This window comes from Hyperoodon ampullatus (assembly GCF_949752795.1).
Source record: "Hyperoodon ampullatus genome assembly, chromosome: 1".
NCBI classification, from domain to species: domain Eukaryota; kingdom Metazoa; phylum Chordata; class Mammalia; order Artiodactyla; family Ziphiidae; genus Hyperoodon; species Hyperoodon ampullatus.
The window spans coordinates 56,330,455-56,353,612 of record NC_136914.1 but is presented as its reverse complement, the minus strand read 5'-3'; the positions used below and the strand labels follow the sequence as shown (position 1 = coordinate 56,353,612).

Below are 23,158 nucleotides of genomic sequence, written 5' to 3'. Positions count from 1 at the left end.
CTGTACCAAGGGCTAGATACCTCAAGGAATAAGATAAAATTCCTGCACTCATATATATTTGTTAGTCTACTAGAGAGATAGTTTCATTAGTATATCACTAAAACACAGAAAGAAGCTCTAATGAAAACATATAAACCACTTTATGTGAACCCCAAACAACTTGGAACAAAGTTTGCCTTGTTCTAGGTCAGCATGGATTTCCTGAAGCAGGACATTTAACTAGTGTCTTAAAAGAATAGTAAGGAATTCCCTGGTGGTCCAGTGGTTAGGACTCTGCCCTTCCACTGCAGGGGGTATGGGTTTGGTCCCTGGTAGGGGAACTAAGATCCTGCAAGCCATGAGGCATGGCCAAAAAAAAAAGAATAGTAGGAGCTGAGCAAGCAGACCAGAGGGGATTGGCAATTACGATATTGTGATTTAGAATAAGAGGTATATCTTTGGTCTGTTTCTGTCACAGAGCTCCTAAAACCCTTGGAATATACTGAGTGATGAGGGCCCTAAAGCTGTCTTTTGTACGTTAATGAGGTGACTTTGGGACCACCCCGCCCGCCGTAGGATGGGGGCTGGTTGACAGGGCAACCAACCATGTGTTTAGAACTTTTAGTTCCACCCCTTTACCTCTGGGAAGGGTAGAGGGGCTGGAGGCTGAATCAGTTGCCAATGGCCAGTGATTTAATCAATCATGCCTATGTAATGAAGCCTCCATAAAATCCCAAAAGGATGGGTTTTGGAGAGCTTCTAGGTTGGTGAGCACATGGAGATTTGGGGAGAGTGGCATGCCTGGGGAGGGCATGGGGCTCTGGGTCTTTCCCCATACCTTACCCTCTGCGTCTCTTCCATCTGGCTAGTCCTGAGTTATAAAAGTTAAATCTAGTAAGTAAAATGGTTCTCTGAGTTCTGTGAGCTACTTTAAGCAAAATAATCAAACCTAAAAAAGAGGTTGTGGGAACCTCTGATATATAGCTAGTTGGTCAGAAATACATGTAACAACCTGAAGTTGGACCAGCGTCTGAAGTCCAGAAGGGGGGAACCTTCAAATTGTAGCAGAAGCACAGGTAACGATCTAGGCTTTTGACTGGTGTCTGTAGGGGGGGTGGGAAGGGGCAGTCTTGTGGGACTAAACCCTTAACTTGTAGAATCTGATGCTATCTCCAGGTAGATGGTGTCAGAATTGAGTTGAATTACACATCACCCAGCTGGTGTACAGAGAGTTGCTTGTTGGTGTTGGGAAGCCTACACACACACACACACACACACACACACACACACACACACACATTGACATTGGGTCCAAGAACCCAAAAGAACAGTCTAGGTCAAGGTTCTAATATGCCCACAGACACAGAGGCATGAAAAAAACATGGCAGATTTGGAAAATTGTAAAATAGATATAACTAAAGCATGAGGGACTGTCAAAGGAATAGTAGACATCAGGTCTAAGAAGTTCACCAATGACCATATTCTTTGACAATTTGGATATTATGCTCTACAAAATAAGAGGAAGGTGTGACTCCGCAAGGAAATAGCTTTATGAATATCTGTCTTGTGTAGCTTACCTGCAGAAAGTCAGCAAATCCAGGGAGAGGGAGAGAGAGAGAGAGAGGGAGAAGGGGAGGGGGAGGGGGAAGGGGAAGTTAACAATATGTTCTGGAATTACTGAGGCCTTTTTGTTGTAGTTGTTTTCTCTGTGTGTTTTGAAGTAATAGAGTCTTTAAAGATTTGGGGTGGGGATTCATTTAATAAAAATAGAAACCATTTCTTTAGTATTCTTTTAATTTCTTAGAAATATCATTGCCCATGCTTGTTGATATTATACATATTTACTCAGCTCCACTAATTAGTTTTATTCTGGGAGTATTAATCATTTTATAGAAAAAGAATACATTGTTGTGCTATACTAATAACTCCCAGCTGTCTTCATGCCTTAATCGTGCAAAGAAGGAAGAAGAGAAAGAGGTCTGGAGATACTCTTCAGAGTGAGCAAATTTCTCTGAGATTCATTTACTTCAAGTCAATCAATCTTTTTAAAGCCCTTTTTATATATAAGTTTTTTCACAGATGTAGTGAGGTTATTGCTTTACAGTATAAAATTGTATATTTCACCATTTTCATCATTTGCTAATTTATAATATTTCTGTAATTGTGTTAAATATCATACATCAGTGAACATTAGCTGAATGGAACACCATAGTTATATTTTTCTATATATTTAGGGCAGGTGATTTTTTTAAGAGTTTCATAATCTGCATAGTATTGTGCTTAATCAAGATTAAGTATTCCATCATTATACATTTTATTTTTGTTTTAATCTAGAATCTTTCCTTAATTTCCATCTGTAAATCACTCAAATCTACAATCTAATCTGCTGGAACTAGAATCTAAAATAAGATGCAATCTGTAAAATTTGCTGATAAAAATGCAAAATTTTTATTTTACAAATGAGCTATTGAAAAAGGTATAAGCAAAGTCACATCTGTATTTTTTCTTCTTAGTTGTCAATGTCTTTTATTCCCAATGTGCACATTATCTGCAACCAGAAATTGACATGAATTATATAGTATGTTAGATTTGTGTGATTAAAAAAAAACCACACAAAACTAATTTGACCTCTTTACTTACAGAGAGCCATATCCTAGAAGATGTCAACAAATGTATCATAGCCTTGAGAGACCAGGATGCTGATAATTTAGATCGAGCTGCAGGTGCTATCAGAGGACGGGCCGCAAGAGTTGCTCACATTGTCACAGGTGAAATGGACAGTTACGAGCCAGGAGCTTACACAGAAGGTGTGATGAGAAATGTTAACTTCCTGACAAGTACTGGTAAGTCTCTGTCCCCAATAACAGCTGCTCTCTTCCTGACATTTGCGTCTACATAGCTACCAAATATTCATACATATGGAAAGAAGATCTCAGTCTGTGTGGCTTGTTTTGAAATAGATTGCTCTACTCTCTGATAGGGGCTTGCATCCTGTGGTTGTGTGATTTGAAATTTATCTCTGGGAAGTAAATATATTCACTGGAGAAAAAAGGCTTTTATACATATATGCATTATATAAATTACCCACAGGCCTTTAACCACTTATGAATGTTTATTAATGCTAGAGTTGTTAGGAGATATAATTAGGCCAGATGTGATAAATATGTAATAGTTTCCACGCCCTCTTTTAGCTATCTGATTGGTACCCCCAGGTTTTTGTTTATATTGCTTAAACACAGCAAACTTGTCCTATGTTTCCAGAGAAATGCTTTCTACCTTCTTTTGCAATCTGTTTACAAAACACCATTTTGTTCTTTCACATAATCTTTGATTACTTAAGAAATACCAGACCGGGATTTTGTTTTGGTTGCAGCACCGAAGTTAATATTTTCTGAAATCAGCTAATAAATGCTTAGTTTTTGAATCACACATTAAAATAGTATTCTTATTTTAGCACTGTTATTAACATTTCTCCAAGACACTTACAGAAAATTCAAAGAAGCATTTGAATTCATATGAATTCAAAAACAGTGGATACAATTTGAATGAGGGCAACCAACCATTTTTAGAAGTCAACATGGCAGTAGTTATTCTTGTGAAAAGCCCTTGTGATCTGTGAAAACCTCAGGCTGAATTTTTCTTATTAATTACTTCATAAGAGGAGGGTGACAGTGGACCCATGATTCCTACAATATTTGAAATTACATACTTAAGTCATTGATCCTACCTAGAGAACTGTTCCTGTTATGCATGGGGCATTTTTTTTTTTTTTTTTTTTTTTTTTTGCGTTATGTGGGCCTCTCACTGTTGTGGCCTCTCCCGTAGTGGAGCACAGGCTCCGGACGCACAGGCCCAGCGGCCATGGCTCACGGGCCCAGCCGCTCCGCGGCACGTGGGATCCTCCCAGACCGGGGCACGAACCCGCGTCCCCTGCATCGGCAGGCGGACTCTCAACCACTGCGCCACCAGGGAAGCCCCTGCATGGGGCATTTTAAATTTGGATGTACATACTTGTTTTGTGAAAGGGGTAGAAGGAATGGAGATGGGTGATTTGGGGGGAGAGGAAGCTGCTCCTTGAAATTAACAAAGATAAGCTTATCAACAGTTGAATAGCCTTCATTAGGGAATAGTTCTGAAGAGCTATACCACAAGGTAGCCTTGGCAAGTTTTGTAGAGAACTTATGATTAGTGTTGCTCTTTTCCTAGCATGTTGTTACAGAACTCATTAATGAATCTTGGTGCATAGTTTTCTCCGTATCTCTTTAAAAATATTTCTAAAACAATGAAATGCTTAAGATATACTAAGGAAAGATGAAGGAGGTGTATTTGCAACTCTTGATATTATATTTCTATCCTAACTCCTCAAAAGTCACTGGTGTCACGAATAGGGTACAGGGTAGTTGCTTTATCAGTGAGGTGTGGCGATACATTTACTTGCTTAAGGAGATAATTGTGTTAGAGTAGTTCAGCATCTCTTCCCTAAACTAAATTTAACTGGTCCCTTCTTGTTGGTCAAAATCAAGTACGGAGTTCTCTGATTTTTTTCTACCTTCTGGGCATAGAATTGTAAGTAAAAAGAAGGCATCAGTGGTTCTCCTTTTAGCCAGTGAAAAATGCCTTATAAGGAACTGACTAAAGTCTACCAAAATTGTACCTATATCTTGTTTCTGTCTCAGTTGTGTAATCGTATTGGTAATGTCTTGTGAACACACTCTTATAGTCACCATGTCTGTATGAGGTACTAAGTTTATAGTTTTATTCTCTGTAGTATAGTGCCCATATCTGGACTTCATATGCAAAGAAGTCGAAGTGAAATTTCGAAGTGTCCAGAATGTGGAATGTGTTGTGGGAACACTCCATTCACAATCAATTCTTATAATCTGAAATCAGAAAATAAAAATGAAACAAAGTTATTTACACATTTAATTACAATTTTGTCAATACCTGTATGATTTATGATGACCTTACAAAATAACTAACCAATATGGCTACATTATCATTCAATCAGAAGAGAGAGAAATCCTTTTTCCTCTAATTACTTGTATGTAACTTTAATTGAAATTCTCCAGGTAAATTATGTCTTGTACCCCAAATACAAATACAATAAATATAGAATAATCCTGGGTTATTCTGTATAAGTCACATCTTGTTAGTAGTATAACAGTATAGTTTATGATTTTCCAATTTTGTCATTTTAGTTTTTTAGATACTTTTTGGCTTATCTTAAAATCTTCTCATTTTGTGTTTTTTATGTCTAATTTCAAACTTTTCTCCAAACAGCTTTCCTTGAAATTTATCAAAAGCATGCCTCACTAAAGGGAATTCTGAGCAATAAATTAGATGAAAATGCTAATTTGTTCAGTTTGATCTTAACTAAAGCTAAAATATGTGAGCATTTTCTCTCCCATAGAGATATTGTCTATGAAAAATACTTCCAACTATTCTATCCTCCACAATTAAGTAACAGAAGATGTTCATCTTTGTTCACATCTGCCCATAACTTGGACTTATTATTTATAAATAATCATCAAATTAAATAATTCAAAATGTCATGTTTTATGTTATGAAGCCTTAATAGTTCATATTTTAGCAAGTGAATGGTCTGTATATGTGGCCTGTTTTTCTCTCTTTCTTTTCCTTTTATGCAGTTCTCAGGTCTTAACCCTTTTTCCAAAAATAACTCAATAAGGAGCTATTGTGAATTGTTCGTATTAATGAGACTTTCTTATCTTTGCACAATTTGCCTTTAAAGTACTGTCATCAATGATGAAACCTAAGTCATACTTCTCTAAATCACAAATAATGTTTTTGGAACATTGCACCTTTGCTTTTAATCAGAATTTGTGGCTCATTAACACATTTTCAAGATTTGTTGATCTTCTAAGTGTTTTATCAGCACTTAGAGAAGCCCTGTTACATTGCAGGATTTGCATTGTTCATAAAATCAACCAGCAGGTTTTCAGTGAAATGTAGGCAACATCTGGAATGCTGCATTTCATTCAGACTGAGGCGGAGTATTGTAATCTCCATGAGAAATTTTTATTCCACCCAATTCTTCCCTGTTACTAAGCTCCTCTACCTGTCAGGAATTCCCGATAGGGGAGAGAAAATGTTAGCTTTTTTGTTAAATAACAAGCCTTCTGGATTGCAATGTGAAGGCTTAGAAGTTGTATACCTAACATCAATTTCAGTTTTTTCACACTAGGCTAGGAGAAAACCTAAACCAAGAGTGGACACACATAATATTTTTTGTGAGTGATTTATGAATTCCATCAATTCAGAAATCAGCAGGACCCAAAGCATCTTTTGCAAACACTCAAACTCCACCAGGTTTCAAAGTCAGCTAGGCTCATGGACCAAAACACAACAAGCACACAAATGAACCTGACCAAGACATCCTGGTGGCCTCCAACATTGGCAACTGGTAGTGATGGCAAATAAAGTGTCATTCATCAAGTACTCCTTCAGGCCCAAACTTGAACCCTTTCTCCTGTTAGAGTGGAGAAGAGTCGTATAGCTGCAATTTTTCTTCTTAAAGGCAAATGAGACAGTTGAGAACAATTTAGAGCCAATAAATATTTCCAAATTTTTGTTGTAAATTTTTCTTGTGACCAGTTGAAACAATGGATAGACTTTTAAGATGAATTTCTCTAAAAAACATTTTTAAAACTTTAGTAATTAGCAGTTAGTAATTCCAGTCAATTTCCTTCATTTAATAGTTTTCATATACAAATAGCCTGCATTTTTGTAGCCTAATTGAAACATTTTTTAGCTACTGTCCTTATGTTGCATCTCTGTTTATAATCTTAAATGGCTATAGGATATAAAACAGAAGCTTTAGTTCCAGCAGTCTTTGCCCACTACAGTCCAGCAGAGGTTGAAACTCAGTGGTCCACATACTGGATGTGATTCAGTTGACTCAGAGAATTCTTATGTGTCCAGTAGAGTTTTGACCAACAAAGTTTTATGTTTTATTATAAGAATTACTTTCTAATTATATATATGAATATATATACATATACACATATACATACATATATATATCTCCAGATTAATGGCCTATCATAACAGATTGGAGGGTCTGGCAACACTAGAGCAGAGTTTACCATGGAAACAAATATGGCTGGAGCTTAGTAGTGTCTTTCTTTTGGTTGAGACTAGGCCATAGTCTCCTTTATTACCTCTCATTATATGCCCAGTCTGCTTTGCTCACTTCATATACCTAACTGGACTTTGTAGGTGTTTGAATTCACCTAAATGTGAATTTCTGTTTTTTTCTTCCTAGCATGGGCCAAAAGGCACCTTCTACTCCATCTAAGTTGATGCTTTCACAATCACATGGGCATGCCAGGATCATTTCGGCCTTTAGGTCTTGTCCATGCTGTACCTGTCATTTTGAATACCCTTCCGCCTTATTTATCACATCAAATTTTATCCACCTTTCAAGAAACAGCTCATACCCCCGTGTCCTCTAGAAACTTTTTTTTTTTACTCTCTCTGGAAATAATGAGCTCTTCTTGGTCTCCTGTGCTGTAGATTTTAAAGGACTTGCCACTCAGGTACATTGTTCCGGGCAACTATATGTTACTGATGAACTCTTCAGGTATATTTATATAGAAATGACTTTTCTTTCAAAACAGAAGTTAAGTTATAGGAGAAAAGAAACCTTGTATCATTTCTCTTTGCATCTCTTCCAAAGCCTACCATAATGTCTTACGTGTGCTAGATTAAAATGAAACAGAACAAAACAACTCTTGAACCTATATGCTTATGCTAATTTTATTCCAGCAGTGAAACACCTTTTCTTCTCTACTGGCCCTCTACAATTATAATTATTCTTTATAACTTTCTCAAATACCACCACCTTTACATAGGAGCTTCTGATTCCCTTTCAGTTAGAATTAATTGCTCCATTACCTGTGTTACCATGTATGAGCTTATCCTCTAGTTAATGCTTATTTCACTTTGCCTTGTATCATAATCAGCCATTTACATACAAGTTTCTCCCACTAGATTGTAACTTACTTAAAGGTACATACCACACTCTATTTATTTTCATATTTCCCAATAGCATTTTATACATTGTAGGAATACTCAAGTCCTTCTCCCAATTTTAAATTTAAAATTCATTGTAAGATCATACTGTGACACATTCTACTACAGTTAAGCAAGAGGACAAGTTATCATCTCAATTAGTGGGGAAAGAAAACAAAAACAAAAAAACAAAACTCAAGAGCAGTGGACTATGTCAAAGGCTGGGGCAGAGAAAAGATCAGGGAAGTGATTCATTACTGTCCAGAGTCAGATATTAGCCATTTTCAGAGAACTTCGGATCAGATTCTTAAAAGGTTCTTTAACAAGCTTTTGAACAAGAGATCATGACTTTTGTATAAACAATTACTTCCAAGAACCATCCTTGAACTGAATCTGTTGAAAGATCCCACTAAACCTATTTTCACTGATGGTTCCAGCAAATCCCTCTAAAGGGTAACAGCCGTGCCTTCAAATTCAGAAGCATATGCTGGCAAACTTCCTTCCCCTGGTAGCAGTCTGAGACAGGCCTCTGGGATTATGCACTTTCTTACTTTTGGCTTCAGCCCTAATCTGACACCCTTTAACACAGTTAGTCAGAGCGCATTAATAAACCACTTCTATCTGCATATCACTTGGCCAGCCTGGATAACCAGTGTCTTCTTGTTGGTGATGCCAAAATCAAAAGTTAAATGACAATTTAGCCTCTTTAAAGAAGAGTAAGATCCCCTGGCCTTAGAAGTACTTCTGTTGCTGCAGAAGTTTGGGACTTTGAGCTAACGTTGTGAATTGAAAAAAGAAGCTTCTAGAGCTTCTGAGTGGAAAACCTGTTTTTTTGTCCAAAGAGACCTGGATTTGAATAGGACCCAGATCTAGTGAGCAGGCTGAGGGTGCTTACTTATGTTGACATTTTAAGTTATTGGAAATATAAACTTGTCAGATAAAAAGTGCCATAAAAACTGAAATCTCCTATGTGTACTGGGTAATGCAAAGCCTTTTTGACATTTTTTTATATAGTTAGATCCTAAGAAAGGTAGGTACATGGAATAATCTAAAAAGCCACTGTTAGTAATATTCTTATTAATAAAAAGAATACGTTCTGACACACTAGTAGAAATTTTATTGTCAAGGAAGGAAATGGTATAGAGGGCTTAAGGGTGGATTTCAGAGAATCATAAAAAGGGCCTGATACATTCCCAAATCTGGAAAATGTAAAATATGGAGCTGTGAAGCTGATGCTAAATGAAGGATAGATTAAAAATAGATGAGCTGAAATGGCATGGGTTAAAAGGAAGGGATCACTGGAAAAGTAAGTGGAGAATTTGAACATGCTGTGTGGGTATTCACCATGCAGAGATATTGTAGAGCTCTTGTATCTTCTTTGACCCTAGAACTCTTATTACCAGCCTCAGATGCATGTTCTCCAGCCAAAGAAGACATTATCTGGTAAGAGAAATAGGCCACACCTTTCTTTCTGATCTTATTTTTACATACTCTCTGTAAAAAACTAATTCAGATTTATTTTATGGGCCTTTATATGGTAGGAATAGGTAGGAAGTAAAATAACCTAATGTAAGTGGTTTAGGCATGAAGTCTCAGTTTCAGGTCTAGATTGCAAACAAAAGAATCTGACTATAAACCAACACATATGCACAGGAAGGCTAGAGAACAAGAAGAGAAAACAGACAGACTGCAAGGGATGCTGAATATAAGAACCGGTTGGCCATTCCCAAGGAGCATTTGTTTGAGCTGCCATTCCAGACCTCAGTGAACATCTAATGCCATTATTGGCATCATAACATTATGACACTGGACCCTACAGATGCTACTTTCATTTGCCACCACATTCCAGATAGTTCCACCACAGAAATAAATTCAAAGCCAATCCCTGCTTTTGCCTCGCTCTCCCTGAGTTCAACTTCCTGAGCAGATGCATCATGTTAGCAGAATTTAAATCATATGCCCACACCTTGATGATCAGCATGCAGGGGAGCCACAAGCTTTTGAGCTTCTATGGAGACAACATTTTCTGCCTCAGTTAGATTCTCATACTGACAGATTTCTTGGCACAGAAAGGGCTTTGGAGTCTGTGAGCAAAGGGAGATGGGGGTAGCAAGGAGCACGAGAGGAGTAGCATCAAAAAGGGAGTGAAAGGGGGGCTTCCCTGGTGGCGCTAGTGGTTGAGAGTCCGCCTGCCGATGCAGGGGACACGGGTTCATGCCCTAGTCCGGGAAGATCCCACATGCCACGGAGCGGCTGGGCCCGTGAGCCATGGCCGCTGAGCCTGCGCGTCTGGAGCCTGTGCTCTGCAACAGGAGAGGCCACGACAGTGAGAGGCCTGCATATCCCCCCCCAAAAAAGGGGGGGTGGTGAAAGGACCCAGAGAAGGGAAATTGAGTACTGATTTTCCAACTAGTTGGTCATCATCTGTGTTGGAACAATGGAAATGCTTCCATCCATATCACCCAGACAGGAGCACGGCCTTTCAGCAGCTTGTTTCCAAACCCATTTGTTTCAGATGGTTTATGAAATTTTAAAAACAAGCATGAAAGCATGCTTTATGCCTGGTGGTTTTATTAAATGAGGTATTATGACACCACTTTAAATCTGTTTCAGGGATGATGTGCCTTAGAATATACGATGTGAATGTGATTCTATTACCAAGATAGTGGCAAGATAAACATACAGGTGTCTATGAAGTTTTGTGAAAAGTAGAAAAATGGATCATTCAGGGGTTTCTTCTTTTTTTCTTTCTTTAATGACAATAATGACAAAAAATTAATAGTCCTGTAATCCTATTATTGTTCAAATACAGTAATACTGTTCCAAACTATATCATTTTATTTTAAACCTAAAGGGATGGGGACTTTGACTTCATTCATTTTAAGATTTACTAAGTACTAGACATTCTTTGTAAGAAAGGAGACTAGTTCCTTCTAAAATCATAGTGTTTGCACAGCTATTGGGAAAAGAGAAGTGGCTATTCAAGGCCAGAGGGGATCAGAGGCTCTGGGGTCATAAACAGTCTTAGGTCTTTCCCAGCCCTTCTGAGGGCTATGGGCATCAATATCTCAATACCCCAGTAACCCTCTAAAACACACCCTTCCTAACAGTTGTTAGGAAACTCTGGAATAGCCTTTTATCACCTGGGTAATCCAACAATTGTCTCTTTATAATAGAATTACTGTAAAATGTTTTATAAACTACAACATAGTTTATGTTTTTAAAAGGGAGCTAATATCTGGTAGGAATCTCCTACTCCATCTTGAAAGTCCGATTTATGAAACTAATGAAATAACTCCAGTCATTACAAGTATCTGTTTCATGTATTAATAGTCCTCAGTTGTAAAGACAGGTTAATTTTACTTTTTAAGAGATCATTAAATGTGGCCTGGAAAGTCTGGTTATACAGTTATTGATGTGAGCTGGTACAACTTTTACATACGCATCTGAAAAACTATATTTGAGGTTCAAGGTCACTAAGCCTAGAAAATAAACTGCTGTGGGGCATCTCTCAGATTTTCTTTCTTCTGGCTTTGGGGAGAACATAAACCATGTGAAGTTGAATGTATGAATCAGACTACATTTCCTTTGGTGTTAAGTAATTGGTGTAGATAGCAGAGCTTAACTGGCAATAGTTTTAGCCATTTCATTCCCAACCTCTCCTTCCCAGCTGTCCTTCATGTCCATTTTTCTGGGATTCCTCAAATGTAGTCCTGCTTGGATGAAGGTGGTCACAATAGCCATGATGATATTGCCCAGTTTCCAAGACAAGAGTAAGTGTAGTAAGTGAAGGCTTAAGCATTTCTAAGGTGAACAGTAGGTATCTACTGCCAAAAGAAGGCAATGTTGCATTTACACTATCAGAAGGCCAATATTTTCAAATGACAGTGTTATCTATAAGCTTTATTAATAGATGTGAATATTTTCACATAAAGTCCATATGTAAGTCGTTTATCATGATTGGGTGAGTTAAAGATTATTTTACCTTTTGGTGAAAATTGTAAACTTGGGGAGTACTATAAACTTAGTGGATATCTCAAGATCATCAGTGAAGGAAGGAAGGACTGTTTGACTGAAGAAGGGAAGTATATTTTAAATGATAACCACAGTTGGGATAACAATGCTGGGAGTAGCACAAGTGGAATAAAAGAGTCTCTGGAAACATTGATCAGGTGTCCTGTTTACCCAGCTCAGGAAGGATGTAGCTCAAGAAAAGCCAAAGAGATTTTAGGCATGTGGAAATTCTTTCCCACCATGTGCCCATGCTGATTTCTGCTGACAAATATTTTCATTTCACATATATGAATTCTCTAGCTCATGGTAACTTACAACTTCCCCTTTTGTCAATTACAAAAGAAAACATTACTTCTTAAGGATCCCACACAGCAGGCTAAGGACCTGGGAATAAGTTTCTTCTCCTGAAATGTATTAGTAACCCAGCAGTATCTTAGAAAGTATAATATATTCTGGTGATCATCCACCATTTAATTTTACTGTCTGCCAAAGTCTGTAGCAGTTAAAGTTAAGTGAACAATTTATATTATAAAATTTCTCTGCTGATATAGGGATTATCATTTATTATAAACACTGCTGCAGGTATTTCTTTAAGATTCTAGATATTTTAAAGTTGATTTTGAATGTAGGTTATAGTGATTTAACAAAGGTTAAAGGCACATTCCTTTACTACTTTTTTTTTTGCTGGTAAAGCTTAGTTTCTTATTTTTACTTTTTATTTTATTTTTTATACAGCAGGTTCTTATTAGTTATCCATTTTATACATATTAGTGTATATATGTCATTCCCAATCTCCCAATTCATCCCACCACCACCACCACCCATCCCCCACTTTCCCCCCTTGGTGTCCATACATTTGTTCTCTACATCTGTGTCTCTATTTCTGTCTTGCAGACTTGTTCATCTGTACCATTTTTCTAGATTCCACATATATGCATTGATATACGATATTTGTTTCTCTCTTTCTGACTTACTTCACTCTGTATGACAGTCTCTAGGTCCATCCACGTCTCTACAAGTGACCCAGTTTTGTTCCTTTTTATGGCTGAGTAATATTCCATTGTGTATATGTACCACACCTTCTTTATCCATTCATCTGTCGATGAGCATTTAGGTTGCTTCTATGACCTGGCTGTTGTAAATAGTGCTACAGTGAACATTGGGGTGCATGTGTCTTTTTGAATTATGGTTTTCTCTGGGTATATGGCCAGGAGTGGGATTGCTGGGTCATATGGTAATTCTATTTTTAGTTTTTTTAAGGAAATTCCATACTGTTCTCCATAGTGGCTGTATCAATTTACATTCCCACCAACAGTGCAAGAGGGTTCCCTTTTCTCCACATCCTCTCCAGCATTTGTTGTTTGTAGATTTTCTGATGACACCCACTCTAACCAGTGTGAGGTGATACCTCATTGTAGTTTTGATTTGCATTTCTCTAATAATTAGTGATGTTGAGCATCCTTTCATGTGTTTGTTGGCAATCTGTATATCTTCTTTGGAGAAATGTCTATTTAGGTCTTCTGCCCATTTTTTGATTGGGTTGTTTTTTTTTTAATATTGAGCTGCATGAGCTGTTTGTATATTTAGGAGATTAAACCTTTGTCCATTGATTCCTTTGCAAATATTTTCTCCCATTCTGAGGGTTGTTTTTTGTCTTGTTTTTAGTTTCTTTTGCTGTGCAAAATTACTACTTGCCTTAAAATTCTTATGTAACTAGAAGGAGGAATTAGATTACTGATATTGATAAAAAGCAAAATTATTTTTGAGGGAAGAAGCAGTAAGTTAAAATATTGTACCTCTCTTACCATCTCCCCTACCATATTTATTTATTCTCCTTCTACTAACTACTTCAGCATGTAAATAGTTATTCCTTCTTCATTATTTGTATTTATTAATGTATTCATCCTATCTTCACAATTACAATCAAATAATTTTGAGCTCAGGGACTAACAGTGTGGTTTTTTTCCTTTTTCATCTATTTAAAAAGTTAGCAAGAAGGCAGATTCACAAAATATTTCTACCTCACTCTAGTTTAACATGGCTTTTATAAAATAGTAAAGGGAAACAAAAGGAATAAGCCCATAATGTTAAATGCATGGGTGTTGGCTCATCAGAGAAAAGCAAAATCCAGAGGATAGAAAGCAGCTGGAAACATGCAGATAGATGGAAAAGAGCAGCAAGCACCTCAATCCAGGGTATGCACAAGCAGAGTTCATCAGAGAGGGAGGGTTCCAGCTCTCCTGTTAGCATCACTGAATTCTGGAAAACAATGAAATAATATGGCCTCACATTCAGTAAGACAATTAATTTGAACTTAGAACAATACTTTCATCCAAAATGTGTGGCAAAATAAAACCTTTTTGTATATGTAAGAACCCAGGATATTTAAGTTACACAAACCCTTTTTGAGAAATGACTTGAAAATGTATTCAAGCAAAATGAGGAGAAATCAGAAACAGTAAGAATGTGGAGAATTGAAATAGTAAATCTAACTCAGAAATGTAATGAATAAAATGACAAGGTGGCAGTTCTCTAGCAGGTCTAGAAAGCAACTGATCCAAATTAGAATAGAAAGTCATGGGCTGCAAGAAAAAATAATTCTAAAAGGAGCCTAGAATACATTTAGACAAACAGAATCATTAAATTAGTCACATGATAAAGAAAGCAATTCACTATCCTCTCCAAAAGATGTCAGTATATAAGTCCCACCTAGCTAGCTTAGAATATTGTGAACCCAACTACATAATCCTAAAACTTTAAAACTGTCTGGTTATATTGTTATCAGCTTATGCTTAACTATTTGTATTTGTTTATTGTCTGTGTTTGTCATATCTTTTTTCATTGTTAAGAAACTAGATTTCATATCACATGGTAAATGTTACCTATTATGAATATGTATTTATATATATATGTATGTATAAATGGTATACACACATATACATATGTGCATATGTTTATATCCATTTATGATAGTAATATATTATATACAGATATATTATCTTATTATATAACTTATATTTAGTATTAGTGTAACTATATATGTATAGTGCATATGTTACATTATATACAAAATGATTGATTTTTTTTGCCTGTGTGTTGAATGGTCTTTGTATAAAATAGAGTTATCATACAGAACAACCTGGACAGATCCATACTTATCTCCATAGACACCTGGAAGTCTAGTACTGACTTTGGCTATGATAAAGATAATTGACTAGCTAGTAATTTATAATGCATTGTCTAAAGTATGAAATCCCTCTGGTGGTACCCAGGGCCAGCTTATTTATGTTGTTTAGGGATGTGTAGATTGATGGCTTACACCTATTTCACTGGTTTCATAGCTCGGCTTGGCTATATGACCAGTGGGGCATAAAAGACTCTGCTAGAATCTTTTGCCTTAACTCTCCTAAAACCACAATTTCTTGCATATCTGTCTTGACAGGTCATAACCCAGAGATGAAGTGCATCCTGTGTGAGTAAGAAGAGACTTTGTGTAGGTGTGCCTGCAAATGTCCCAGGCCCTGATGCTGGCTTGTACATTCTTTCTCCTGCTTTGCTGCATGCTTTATCTTGAATAGGTTTTATGTGAGTGTGTTATACAGAATTTTGCAGACCCTTTAAATTCTTCAACCTTATATAATTGTTGTAGTCATAACTCATTTATTTACAAAAAAAACATGTATTTGAAGATACCAAGAAGAAGCACGCACATACTCACAAAACTACCTTAAAGTACAGAACAAGGCAAGTGGGCAAATGGTTATATTTGGTTTTGTTAACTGCTTTTTTTCCCCTTTTTTGAAGGTCCTCAGTAAGTTTTCATAATTGGACATTATGCAGCCAAAAGTACTGGATCATGCTATATTTTCCTCAGAGGACTTTCTAAACTCTGAAACCTTAGTGGCTAAACTTCCATTTGATTTAGAATAACTGACTCACACAATACATAGCAATAGTGAATGGACAAACATTTCTCATCAGTACTGACTCAGTCTTTTATGGCCTGTTTCCGCCAATTGTGAGATCATTCCACCCAATTACCATTTCACTACTTTGCCCCCTTAAAAACTCAGAGCTATAACAAAGCTTATCCTTTCTATATTAATAGTTATCTATTGCTGAATTTTAAAAAAATTCCCTAAAAGTTAGCAAATTAAGACAGCAAACATTTACTGTCCTATGGTTTCTGAGATCAAGAATCTGGGAGCAGCTTAGCTCGGTGGCTCTGGCTCAAGGTCCCTCATGAGGCTGCAGTCACGCTGTTGGCCTGGGCGCCCTCATCTAAGTCCCAGGCATGGCTGGACTCATTCACACGGTTGCTGGCAGGAGGCTTTGGTCTCTTACCTCGTGGGCCTCCCTTATGTTGCCTAAGTATTCTCCCAACATGGCACCTGGCTCCCCTCAGAGCAGGCAATCCAAACAAGAGAGAGAGTGAGAGAGAAAGGGAGACCCTAGGATGGAAGCCAGTGTTTTTGTATAACCTAATTTCTGAAGTGGTATACCATCATTTTTGCTATATTCAATTTGTTAGAAGGGAGTTACTAAATTCAGTGGATTACTAAGTTACTTAAAGACAGAGTATGAGTATCAGTAGGCAAGGCCATTGAGCCATTTTACAGACTGCTTACCACAGCTGCTAAGTGTTTTATATTCTGGATATGCTCAATCTATTTCCATGTCCACAAATAGACTATACTTTTTGGAGTGGTTATATCTCTCAACCTCCCTGCTTTCTGGTCTAACACCTAATTTTGGAAACATAGCAAAGAACCTGCCATACAGTAGACAATAAATATATGTTCAATGGATGAATAAATAACAGAATGCACAACTCACCTGGGAGCCTTAATAAAATTGATTGATTGACAAAGCAAAACAATTGGAAAAAGGAGTATTCTCCATGACTACTTCATGCTACATGCTTTGACCTGAATCTTTCCTCCATGGTTCTTCTCTCCATGTGCAGCCCTAAGGGTCTTTCAGTGGAGCAGCTACGAATGCTCACAGCAGAGCCAATTGAGACACTTTGAAGTGTCTCACAAAAGCTGGTATATGGTGGCTACTCAGACAGCACATTCTCAACAAAATACCCAATTTATGTTGGCTAGTTAGAGCAATTTACACTAAAAACACAGAATTATTCTGTACATTGAATGTCACAATTCCATACCACCAGTGGCATATATTGCTATGGTAGAAGAAATGTGGCTTCCTGGGGAATTGAAGAATATCAGTAATTGTCCATTCAGGGCCTCTTCATTTGGCCATTACCAGTGTGAAAATGATTTCTATGGAAAATATTACTTTTAAAGATTATTTTGATAATGCAATTTTTTAAAGATTGCAACTATTGCAGAACAAGTTAGTATGGTTGTGGAATTTGTGAATGTCTCTGGAAAGAATAACCTGCCTTTTATCTTCTATCATGAGCCACTGTCTGATGATTTATCTTTCTCTTTCTAGGTCTATTAGTTATCTATTGCTGAGTAACAATATCACAACATTATCAACTTAAAGCAATACAATTTAGTACCCCACAGTTTTCGTTGGTCAGGTATCCAGACAAGACTTAACTGGATCCTCTGCTTAGAATCTTGTAAAATATAAATCAAGGTGTCAGAAAGGGTTGTGGCCTCAGCTCAGGCTTGACTAGGGAAATATCCTCTTTCAAGCTCATTCAGGTTGTTGGCAGAATTCAGTTCCTCATGGTTATAGGACTGAAGGCTTCAGTTTCTTTTTCTTGGCTATCTGTCTACCAGGGGACACTCTCAGCTCCCAGAGACTTCCCACAGTTCTTACTATGGAACTCTCTGAAACAGGTGCTTGTCTTCTCAAAGTCAGCAAGAAAGAGACACTCAGCAAGGCAAGTGCTATAATCTTATGTAATATAATCTCATAATCATGTGTACGTAATCACATATATTCTATCAACGTTCCCATATTTTATTGGTTATAAGAAAGTCATAGTTCCTGCTCAAACTCAAGATAAGAGTATTATGGTGGCCACCTTAATGGTCTGTTGGACATACCAGGGAAATACTTTATAGCTTTCAATAAAAGCATGCCTGAACCTAATGAAACAAGTAGACAGGCCTAGAGTAAGTCCTACAGACTTTAATGGGGTAGACGGCAAGGTTGATTCTGAACTAGCTTCTTCTTTTGAAAAATAGTTTTTCTCTTCATTGAATATGAATTTAAAACTAAACTTGATTCTTTCTCTAATGAAAACCATATTTACTATAAATATTAAGTTGGCCTAAATATAATAACTGATTTTCAACTGTTTTGACCTATAACATAATTTTATATGGGTCAACCTGATACTTCCCATGTATTTTGTTTTCTACGTTCCAGGGAAAATCCCTGTAAACAATACAATCATAGAATAATATACATTGTATAAATGAAGAAATTGAAATTCACTGGGTTTATGTGATTCGTCTAATTTTACAGCAGTAAACAGCTAATTAAGAGATTGGAACAATATTGAAATACAGGTCTGTGGTTCAAAGCCTGTTCTTTCAACCATTATTTTAGGACTGATTTTAAAAGTATAGATTAATTGATCGAATAATAATTAATTAATTAATTCTGTCAGCACATTTTACCTAAGATGAAGTTATATCTTCATTTTTTGCAATAAGCATTGAAGAAAGAGTAGACATGGGGAATAAAGACAATATTCCTTTATGAGTCTGCTCCCAGGCTAATTATCTGTCATCTTTAGGTGCTCTTGGTACTTTTAAGTTTGTTCTATTTTTTGTCTTTGGCATTCTGCAGTTTCACTATGATGTACTTAAGTGTGGATATATATTTTATTTATATTGCTTGGTATACATTTTGCCTATTTGTGAAATCATGTCTTTAACAGTTTTAGAAAATTAATAGCTATCCTCTATTCAAATAGGTAATTTCTTCCATTCTCTCTGTTCTTTTTTTTTCTGAGACTCTGATAGTATACATGATGTTTGTTCTCATTCTATCCTTTATATTCTTGATCTCAGGTTTATATATTACCATATCTTTGCTTCACTCTCTGTACTGAAAATCAAATAATTTCTCTGTATCATGTTTCCAATTCATTAGTTTTCTCTTTGTTTTTTTGTTTTTCTTCTTCCTATTGATTTATGTAAGTTCATTTTATTTTTGGCTGTGTTGGGTCTTCATTGCTGTGTGTGGGCTTTCTCTAGTTGCGCGAGCGGGGGCTACTCTTCATTGCAGTATGCGGGCTTCTCATTGCAGTGGCTTCTCTTGCTGCAGATCACAGGCTCTAGGTGCACAGGCTTCAGTAGTTGTGACACGTGGGCTCAGTAGTTGTGGCTTGCGGGCTCTAGAGCTCAGGCTCAGTAGTTGTGGTACACGGGCTTAGTTGCTCCGTGACATGTGGGATCTTCCTGGACCAGGGCTCAAACCCGTGTCCCCTGCATTGGCAGGCGGATTCTTAACCACTGTGCCACCAGGGAAGTCCCTTTTCTGTTAGTTTTTAAGAGAAGTTTTAGCTTTACAACAAAACTGAGAGGAAGGTACGGAGATTTTTTTATATACTTCCTGCCCCAACACGTGCATAGCTTCCCCCATTATCAGTATCCCCTGCCAGAGAAGTACAGAGAAGTACAAATTACAATTTGTTGTAATTGATAAACCTACTGACACATCATTATCACCCAATGACCATAGTTTACATTAGGGTTCATTCTTGGTGTTGCACATTTTATAGATTTGGACAAATGTATAAAGACATGGATCTACCATTATAGTATACAGAGTAGTTTCACTGCACTGAAAATCTTCTGTGCTCTGCCTATTTATCCCTCCCTTTCCCCTAACTCTGAACAGCCACTGATCTTTTACTGTCTCCATAGTTTTGCCTTTTCCAGAATGTCATGTAGATGAATCATACATTCTGTGGCCTTTTCAGATTGGCTGCTTTCTCTTGGCAATATGCATTTAGGTTTCCTCCATGTCTTTTTTGTGACTTGATAACTTATTTCTTTTTAGTGTTGAATAATATTCCATTGCCTGAATGTACCACAGTTTACTGATCTCTTCACCTAATGTAGGGCATCTTGGTTGCTTCAAAGTTTTACAATTATGAATAAAGCTGCTATAAACATCCATGTGCAGGTTTTTATGTGGACATACGTTCTTAATTCCCTTATGTAAATACCAAGGAGCACAAATGGTAGACCATATGGTAAGAGTATGTTTCGTTTTGTAAGAGACTGCCAAACGGTCTTCCAAAGTGACTATACTATTTTGCATTCATTCTGACCAGCAATGAATGAGTGAGAGTTTCTGTAGCTCCACATTCTCACCAGCATTTAGTGTTGTCAGTATTCTGGATTTTGGCCATTCTAAAAGGTGTATAGTGGTATCTTGTTGTTTTAACTTGCATTTCTCTGATGACATGTGATGTGGAACATTTTTTCATATGCTTATTTGTCATTTGTATATCTTTGGTGAGGTTTCTATTAAGGCCTTTGGCCCTTTTTTAAATTGGGTTGTTTGTTTTTTATTACTGAGTTTTAAGAGTTATTTTTATATTTTGGATAGCAGTCCTTCATCAGATGTGTCTTTGCAAATATTTTCTCCAAGTCTATTACTTGCCTTCTCATTCTCTTGACATTGTCTTTCACAGAAGAGAAGTTTTTCATCTTAAGGAAGTCTGGTTTATCAATTATTTCTTTCATAGATTGTGCCTTTGGTGTTGTATCTAAAAAGTCATTACCATGCCCAAGGTCATCTATATTTTCTCCTATGTTATTTTTCTAGGAGATTTATAGGTTTTCATTTTACATTTAGATCTATGATCCACTTCAAATTAATTTTTGTGAAGGATGTAAAGTCTGTGTCTAGATGTTTTTTCCTTTTTTAAAAATATTTATTTATTTTGGCTGCGCCGGGTCTTAGTTGTGGCACGTGGGATCTTCGTTGCAGCATACAGACTCTTAGTTGTGGAATGCATGCAGGATCTAGTTCCCTGACCAGGGATTGAACCTGGGCCCCCTGCATTGGGAGTGCAGAGTCTTACCCACTGGACCACTGGGAAAGTCCCTTCTTTTTCATTTTTAATGTGGATGTCTGCATGTTCAAGCACCAGTTGTTGAAGAGATTATCTTTGCTGCATTGTTTTCCCTTTCTCCTTTGTCAAAGGTCAGTTGACTTTATTTATTTATTTATTCTCTATTCTTAATTTTCTCTTCAGTTGTATGTTATATGCTAATCCATCCTGTCTGGTTTTTTAAACACATGTATTTTTGAATTTTACATATTTGGTAGATTCTTGCTGTTTGGCTATGAACAAACATAAAACTTCCTTATACTTCACTCTTTTCATACGTAAAATGGAAATATAAAAATTGTTTCAACCTCGGGCAGTTGTTGGATAATTTAATTATTTAATATATTTAAAGCTGCTCTTAAACAGCACCTGGCCTATTGTAAGTGACACAGGTATATATGTATATATTTTCAGCACATGAAGTCCTTGAGAATCTAAATCTGATACTTGCTATTCTATGAATTCTTAGGAGGATTTTTTTTTTCCTAGAGAAGATACATATTTGCTTCTACAGATCTCAGAACACATTAGCCTCATTCCAGAGTCCCAAGTCTAATCAAGATTCTTCTTTTCATCACCTCCATTTCCCTACTACCTAAGTCTAAATGCCCATTACAGTACTAATATGTGCCCTAAAAGGCAATTATTTCATATTTGGTTACAACACTTTCTTTTTCCCTTTCAATAAGTCTCCTTTTTTAAAAATTAATTTTGTTGAAGTATAGTTGATTTACAATGTTGTGTTAGTTTATGGTATACAGCAAAATGATTCAGTTATATATATATATATATATATGTATTTATATTTATTCTTTTCATATTCTTTTCCATTATGGTTTAAGATATTGAATATAGTTCCCTGTGCTATACAGTATGACTATGTTGTTTATCCATTCTATATATAATAGTTTGTATCTATTAATGCCAGACTCTCAATCCATCCTTTCTCCACCCCTCCTCCCCCTTGGCAACCACAACTCTGTTCTCTATGTCTGCAAGTCTGTTTCTGTTTCATAGATAAGTTAATTAGTGTCATATTTTAGAATCCACATGTAGGTGATATCATATGTTATTTGTCATTCTCTTTCTGACTTACTTCACTTAGTATGATAATCTCTAGTTCCATCCATGTTGCTGCAAATGACATTGTTTCATTCTTTTTTATGGCTGATTAGTTTTCCTTGTAAATATACCACATCTTCTTTATCCATTAGTTTGCCATTGGAATAAGTCTCCTATCTTATTTAAATCCTGGAAATGTGATAAAATGTTTTTTTGTAAGTTATTATGTAGTGATCAAGTAATTCAAATTGTTTATTCTACCGTGAAACTGCAAGCAAAAGTCTCTAGTCTTGTCATTACCAGTGACACAAAACTATCACAAGAGAAGCTACCCAGGAAGAATTTTTAGTTGCTACAAATGTACTTACTATCCAATTTATTTTGCTACATTGCAACAAATTGGCAGATATTTTCTACATTTTCTCTAATAAGAGGATAGGAAGCTATGGTTTCAAAGTGAGTATTGTTTAAAATATTAGTTTAGATATTAGATATTTTAATATGATTCAGAAGCTTTCTTCTTTTTTACTTTTTCTTTTAGTACATAGCTTGTCATTATATAAAGGGCTTCCCAAAATTAGTCTTGCTATTTCATGAAAAACTCAACCAAATGATACTTACCAAAGTGAAATCACACCTTTGTTTTTAAAGGCCATACCAAATTTTCAAACTTCCATCTTTTTTGAGCACATTTTTTTCTCAAAAATAGGCATTCTCATATTTATTTAAAAGAAAAAAAATTTCTCCCAGAGGCTTGAAAATTATTTCTAACTGACAAGGATACAGTAATTCCTCTCAGAATGAAATGGTAGGAATAATGACACAGAGGAGTAGAGTACATCAGCCATTCATACTGCTTGATTTAAACTTAGTCATTAGCCAATATATAAGTAAGCATTTTTATCTTTGATACCTTTGGTTAATATTTTTCAGAGGAAATTTGGCTTCGAGGTTTTTATGTTGCTATAGATATTCCAGAAGCCATTGACATATTCCAAATTGCCTCTA

The 23,158-nt window shown here is 36.4% G+C and overlaps 1 protein-coding gene across 1 annotated transcript in view; it reads left to right on the top strand.

Moving 5' to 3' along the window:
- CTNNA3 (catenin alpha 3) overlaps positions 1 to 23,158 on the top strand; it is a gene marked incomplete at both ends in the record, with an annotated part of 1,638,358 nt that overhangs the window by 1,242,770 nt on the left and 372,430 nt on the right. Inside the window, 1 exon segment of the mRNA XM_079710492.1 lies at positions 2,622 to 2,822. Coding sequence (XP_079566618.1) covers positions 2,622 to 2,822 — 201 coding nt within the window.